This window comes from Pan troglodytes, chromosome 10 (assembly GCF_028858775.2).
Source record: "Pan troglodytes isolate AG18354 chromosome 10, NHGRI_mPanTro3-v2.0_pri, whole genome shotgun sequence".
Taxonomy (NCBI): Eukaryota; Metazoa; Chordata; class Mammalia; order Primates; family Hominidae; genus Pan; species Pan troglodytes.
In genome coordinates, this window is record NC_072408.2 from 7,272,978 (window position 1) to 7,280,000 (window position 7,023).

Below are 7,023 nucleotides of genomic sequence, written 5' to 3' on the forward strand. Positions count from 1 at the left end.
CCAGGGGGTCTCGGGCAGCAGAGAGGATGGCGAATTGGTGCAGGGCGAAGGAATCTGAAAGAGGGCTGTGTGGTCCGCAGAGAGCGAGGCTTGGGAGCCGGAGCCAAAGCGTGCCCTCCAGGGTGCAACACCGACGGGTGCCGCGGCGTTTGCAGGCGGGGAGAAGGCGGCGGGAAGCACTGGACTAGCTGCGGGCAGGGGCCGGCTGAGGCGCGCGCCCGCGTGCTAGGGGCCCCGGGGGAGGGCGGCGGGGACGCGGCGCTGCTCCCCTCTGCCACCCGGCGGCCGCAGACAGCGCTGCGCCGGCCTCGCGTTTTTCGTTTTCCGCCAGACCCGGCCTCATAACTGAGAGCATCTGGCTGAAGCCGTTGCTCTCCTTCTCTTTCCCCTGGGCCTCCTTCTCTCCCCACTAGCCGGTCCAAGGAGCGAGAGCACAGGTGCACAGAGCAGTCCAGAGGGAGACAAGGGGGGCGGTCAGAAGCTAAGAGTACCTGAGGTGGCATAGGCCTGTCGAGGACGGAACTCACCCCAGCCAGACCTGATTTCTCCTGCAGCCCCTGGGCGGGGGGTCCAGGTGACATCTATATACGAATCACCCCCCTCATCCTGGCTGGCTTCCCTTGTCCCCGGAAACTGCCCTGAGATTCCCTCCCCAGCCCCAGTCCCTCTCCTCCCTTCCCTTCTGAACACAACAGCACAGACCTTATCCAAACCCTGCCTCCTCCTCCAGGAAGCCTTCCAGCCACAGAAGAGGCATGTGGGACTCGGTAGGGGTGTGGGAAGAGGAGTGGGTGAGAAACGGGTGGAGCCATGTGTGGCAGCTAAGGAGGGCACCCCCACACCCGCTCCCTGGGACGCTCTCACAGACTCCGTGCCTTCCGTGGGGGAATAAGAGGTGGCAAGGACAAGAACAAAAGGATCTGGGAGGACATCGGGCCAGGTGATGATGGGCTGATGGAGAAATTACCAAGGCGGGGGCGCTAGTCTGGGGAGCTCCTCACCACCTCCAACAGAGGGGGGCCTCTCTTCCCCCACCCCAAGCGGCATAGCCCAACAGAAACGGAGCAAGGCAAAGGAGACCAGCACACATGGAAGGCAATCCATACACACTTGTTAACTAAGGCAGGGGGTTAATGGGAAGACACTGGCCTGAGCACAAGGAGATAAGGTTTTAGTCATATCTCTGGCCCCCAAGAAGGGGGTCCCCATGTGAACTTGAAAAAGTCCCTTTGTCTCTTTGGTCTCCAGGTTCCTCATCCATGAAGTCAGGGGTTTGCGTTAGAAGCAGGATGGCAAATGGTGCTGCCTGGAGCACATTCGGAAGGATTGTGAGGTGGGAAAGAATCTGTGATCAGTTAGCAATATCGGCCTTGGGCAGAGGAACGGACAGTGCAGGGAGGCATGCTGAGTGTTTGTGAAGTCTAGGAATCATCTCCTAAGCCCCTTCCATTCCAACGCTCCAGGAGTTGATGAAACACTGCAAGAACAGTGCGGAACTAGGGCGGGAGCTGGAGATGCCATGAGAGACTCGGAGGAAACTCCAGACTGACGGCATGCGAAGGCTTGCCTCTGTCGTTGAGCCTAGGGAAGGATCCCCTAACGGAACCTCCGATCCAACACAGTGTGTTCAGTTGTCACTTCCAACAGGGTATTGTCCCGTCAGGCTCTCCACATTGGACGGCAGTGTGCGTTCCAATTATAGCTCCTCTCCCCGTGTGCAAATGCAGTACGCTCTAACAGGAGGTATCCCCACAGTGGAACCCTCATAACTCGAGGTGTTACAATCAGATGGCGGCCTCCAAAAAGACCCCCCTCTATAAAAACGATGGTGCCTTCCCACAGGGAGTGGCGTCCCAACATGGCACGTCCCAGTGGTGGTGTTATCAGCAAAGGGGAAGGAGCTGCTCCAGCTAGCACAAGAGAGGAGTCTGGCCTCCAGCTGGGGGTGCCTGTGGCTCTCCAGAGGTTCCCAGCAGGATTGTGGCAGGAGACAGAGGCAGAGGCTGTCCGCTGAGAATGGAGGGTGGCCCTGACCTAGGTTCCCGGCTTAGGAGCCGCCTGGCCTCTGGCCACACCCTACAAATGGGTCTCCTTCTCCCCGGCTATCAGTCCTTCCATTGTTGGGGAGGGCCCAAAGTTCCGGCCAGCACTGCCATCCAAGCAGGGATGTTGCTTGGGCTGTGGCAGACTGGAGTCAGGGGTGATGAGCTGGCGCAGACGCTGTGGAGAGAAGAGGCAGGGATTTGGAGCTGTTGGTGAGGGAGGCGCAGAAGATTCCTCATGTGTGCAACCCCAGGGCCCAGCCCAGAGCGGAGCACATGGCCAGCACCGTACAGTATGAGTGAGTCAATGAATGAACCGTTTGAGGTGAGAAGGGAGGCAGTAATACCGTGACTACGAATGAGTGTGCACTGCCTGGGTTCCAGTCCTGGCTCTGCTGCCGACCTGCGCCACCTAAGGCTGCTCACTTAACCCCTCTGTTAATTTAATCCCCCTCAATTTTCTTACCTGTAAATTGGGAATAATAGTAGAACACACCTCACAGAACAGTGCTTGGCACAGAGTAAGTGATCAATAAATATCTATTTTTGTTATTGTCATTATTGTTATTATTACTATTATTATGTGCTCAATAAGTATCTATTATTTTTCTTCTTATCAGTGGTACTGCTACGACTGTTGGTGGTGGTGGTGGTGGTGGTGGTGCCATCTGCTCCCTCCTTCTTGCCTTGAATGCAGATGTGATGACTGGAATCGTGACAGCCATCTTGTGACCATGAGGTGATAAACGTGATGATGAAAACACAGCATGCCCAGGATAGAAGTGTAGAAATGCAGGAAAAGTCTGGTCCCTAAGGGCCTCTTTAAGCAGCCAAACCAAATACCAGCAGCCCTAATCTCTGACCTTCTTGAAACATAAAAAACAAACAAGCCTATTTGCTGAAACTGTTGTAGGTTGGGTTTTCTATTATTTATAGGCAAGATAGATTTCTACCTTTGTGGGTCATTGGCTATAGCTCCTTCCAGGAGGATATGTCCCAAACTCTAGACAGGGAGCCTCTTGCGTGTGTCCCCAGGCAGAGTTAAGAAAAGAAGCCAGGAGCCTGTGTGTGGAGTGAACTGTGCTTGCTGGTTATCAGTTTTCCAAGGGCAAGGAATCTATAGTCTTGTAAACCTTCTGTGTCTGGGCACCTTCCTGTTCATGTTTGTGACTTAGTTTTCTCCTGAACCTTTCAGCAGTTTGCCCTCGGTTAGCCTGCCCAGATCATCCACGGGAGGTCAGATTCTGTAGGTCTAGGACTCTAGGACTTTTCAGAGCATTTCTGAAAAGCCACTGGACTGGTCTTCAAAGTTCGTCTCGTTAAGATTCTGTGAGACTGAAGGGCTGCCCCACACTCAGAGTTTGTGTCCGCTCCCTGGCCCCAGTTGTGTGTCCTGCCCCAAGTCCAGCCTCTCTCAGTGCCCTCCTTTAAGAGGTCACTCTCCCCTACACCACCTACCTTCCTGAAAGGACCCTGAGTCTTCAGGAGGGTGATGACGACGAAGAGTGGGACACAGACCATGGAGGACAGAGCCAGGAACCAGCCAATGGAGTATCCCCAGGGCGGGTACACATAGACGTTGTTGTACTTGAGGGGGGTGTACTTGCTCAAGGAGAAGAGGAAAGTGGCCTGGGAGAAGGAAGGGGCAGCCATGGGTGAGATAGGGGGCGACTGAAACCCTCTCCGCAGCTACGTACAGCCAAGGACAGAGGACAAGTCAGGTGCACTGCAGCACGTCTGTAAGGTGGAAGAGTAAAAGCCCCTGCAAATCCCAGGCCAAGGCATCATTCACATCACAGACGGAGACAGGAGGCGATACAAAGGAAGGGAGGGACTCGGAAGAGCATCATTCACATCACAGACGGAGACAGGAGGCAATACAAAGGAAGGGAGGGGCTCAGAAGAGCATCATTCACATCACAGACGGAGACAGGAGGCAATACAAAGGAAGGGAGGGGCTCGGAAGAGCATCATTCACGTCACAGACGGAGACAGGAGGTGATACAAAGGAAGGGAGGGGCTCAGAAGAGAAGCTCAGACAGACAGGAGACCAACCATTGAGAAATCAGGCAGAAGCAGGAGGCACTGTGAGGAAGGGATGGAGCAGGAAGTAGGAAGTAGAACAAGATTCTACTTATGGGTGGATGAGATGGCCCCAGAAAGAAGAGCAGGGAAGGCAACATAGAACAGGAAATGGACCAGGCCCCACGGGAGACTGGACAGGTGGGGAAAGAGCCCTGCATGTCAGCCGTCCTTTCCCTCATCTCTGGAGTCTTCTGGGGGCAGGAAGGAATAGAGGGGCAGCTGGTGGGCACATACCAGGCAAAGTCCAGGGGTCAGGAAGAGCCAGGAGATCTTCACCAGGGGCCATGGCCGGTAGCCAATCATGTCCTCAATGTTGTCATAGAAACGGTCCGCCCCTGAGCAGGCATGGCGTGGGAGAGTGTGAGAGCCAGAGGGTGAGAACAGCTTCCCGGTGTTTGGGAAACACCCACTTGGCTCTGTGCCCTTCCCTCACCCCCGCCCTGTGCAGGGAAACTGGAACAGGGCACGTGAGTGAGACGCCTCCCTGACACCCTGTATCCCTGCATGAGATGCATTCAAGTCACGAGGCAGGGGCTGCCCCCACACACAGCTGCTGCCATCTCTTGTCAGTGCTGTCTCTTGCCTCCCTGTCTTGTGATGGAGACCCCACTGTTCTAACCACAAAGGAGTGGTGTGAGCCCAAAATGGGGCTCAATGGTTAGACAAACGCCTGTTTACCCGGGTAGCAGAGATGAATTTGGTTCAAGCCAAAACAGCGAAACAACAAGGCTCCCACTGTTCAGACACATCATAGAAAACTCACGGAGGGCTAGAGGGCTACTGGGAACAGAACGGTGGTCTAGATTGCAGACTCCAGAGGAACCACCTCTGAGTTCCCAAAAAAGCATGGTAAGAAGGTTAATTTGTGTTTAGTGAAAACATTGACTGGCTGTATTTTGTTTTGTTTCATTCCTGCAGTTTCCACATTTGCTGTAGTTCTAGGCAGAGCCAGTCTTCTAAGAAGCAAAGAATCACTGATTGGTAAAGATACTTGGAGGGCCTCTCTACCTGCCCACCCAAAATACCTTCCCACCGATCCCTGATGCATGAAATCAAACCATTAAAGAGTGGTTCCTTTGACTGTGAAGAGCCAAAGTTAAAAGCCAGATATTGCCGGGTGAGCGAAGCATGTTGAGGCTTATCAGCCATTCACACCTGTTGTGATCAAGTTTAGCAGGTCCCCTCTGAGAATAAGTTTTGAAAAGGAGTTCGGGAAATTTGGAAGGCATCAGATGCCTGAGGTGAGAAGGAAGGAACGTCTCCATGGAGAGGAAAGGACACAAGTGGGAAGGCTTAGGGTAGCAAAATAAAGTCTTTTCTACTCATGGCTGTTCCTGAGGCCCTACTGTGTGGCACCCACTGGACCTCTGCCCTGAGCCTTGTGACATTGGCACTGGGTTCCCCCAAGCGGTGCAGTGGAGTCAGAGGGACCTGGGGTATGAGGACGGCTTCTCCGCTTGCTGTGTGAGCTTAGGCAAGAGACTGAACCCCTCTGAGCCTCACTCTCCCCCTGCACAGATTGTAAGTGTGTGAGACCAACCAGCCTGGCACGCAGTCGTGCATTGGCTCAGTGAATCGGGCTTCTTCCCCTTCCTGGTGTAGGACATGGTCACCCCCTGGCTGTTGCAGCATTCAGTATGGTAGCTATCTCAGTCTGAGGGGGCCAGGCTGCTGGCGGAAGTCAGTGAAAGGCAGAATTCACCTCAGTACAGGAGAGAAATGCATAAATGGAAAAGACTCCCTCGAAAACACAGGAATGAGCTCCCTGTCCATGGAAGTACTCAGAGTCTGGGTGATCACCTCGTTGTTGGAAAGGCAGTGTGGGAGTTTGCGGAGGATCGGGCTAAGTGGCGATAAACGTCCCTTCTGACTAAGATTCCCAGTGGCACAGGGCCTCTGGCCACCTCCATATCGAGGACACTGTGCACTGTGCACTGTTATTGATCATTCTCTCACTGTTGAAGGAAATCCGTTTTGTCATCATTACAGCTCTGCCTGCTGCCATGAAAATGCCAGGCTTCCCAGCCACGGGTAAATTTCCCAGTAAGAAGAAGCAGGGCAACAGCGCAAAGACACACAGAAACCAGGGGACCAGAGAATGGCCTCCCCCAGGCAAAGCCTGCCCCTGGCTGGCCTAGACGGTCTTTCTCCCACCCTGCTTTCCCATCCCACTCCACCCCACTCACCATACACCCAGCTTATGCAGACCACTTCAAACACTGACAGGAACAGCAGGCATATGCCACTGGAAGCATAGTAGTCAAACAGCTGGAAGATGTACATCCCGCCCTGTGGGGAGAGCATGGAGCTGGGGCATGGCCAGTGCAGAGCTGGGACACACTCCAGCCCTCGGTGAGATGGCAAATGCCCACGTGGGGTGCACTCCTGCCCGGCCTGTGGGATGCCATTCCTTGCATCTCAAAGGAGTTTGCCCTGTCTGCCCCTGCCTTCAGGCCCCCCAGTCAACATCAGGACAATAACCTCTGGCACTGGGAGACTGTGGTGGACACACATCATCTCGTCTGCCCAGCATCTCCCCTTCTGGAAAGTGGCACCCCCTCATTCTTTGTTCCTTTTAGACTGGGGTATCCCTCTCTCTCTACTCCAGGCTTGAATAAGAGTCATAGCCTGGACATTTGCCACATTCTCAGGAAAAGGGCCCTCTCTTTCCTCCTGGGTTGGCTGACAGTAACAGGTAAGCCTGAAGCCCAGCATCCATCCCTAATGTCACAGGAGGAAAACCCGCCTCTGAGTGAAGTCACAGGAGACCGAGGAGCCTTCCTGAGAGTGCCACAAGAGCAGCTGGATCCAACCACACCGAAACCCAGATATCCTAGGGTTTTCAGCAACCTGACCCAATACATTCCCCTTTCTGCTTAAGCCAGCTGTATTGGTC

At 54.3% G+C, this 7,023-nt stretch overlaps 1 protein-coding gene across 14 annotated transcripts in view; it reads right to left on the reverse strand.

Moving 5' to 3' along the window:
• Positions 1–1,089: 1,089 nt before the first annotated feature.
• The window catches only part of SLC6A12 (solute carrier family 6 member 12), a 30,935-nt gene continuing 25,001 nt past the window's right edge, over positions 1,090–7,023 (reverse strand). For 8 of the 14 annotated variants that reach the window (XM_063785377.1, XM_063785375.1, XM_016922679.4 and 5 more), the window contains 4 exons: positions 6,314–6,416; positions 4,362–4,462; positions 3,501–3,671; positions 1,090–2,220 (listed from right to left, as the gene is read on the reverse strand). In XM_063785377.1, coding sequence (XP_063641447.1) covers positions 2,077–2,220; positions 3,501–3,671; positions 4,362–4,462; positions 6,314–6,416 — 519 coding nt within the window. In that variant the 3' untranslated portion in view covers positions 1,090–2,076. Of the gene's footprint in view, positions 2,221–2,564; positions 2,909–3,500; positions 3,672–4,361; positions 4,463–6,313; positions 6,417–7,023 lie in introns of those variants that run through there. The other 6 variants (XM_063785380.1, XM_016922683.4, XM_016922685.4 and 3 more) reach the window with 4 other exon arrangements.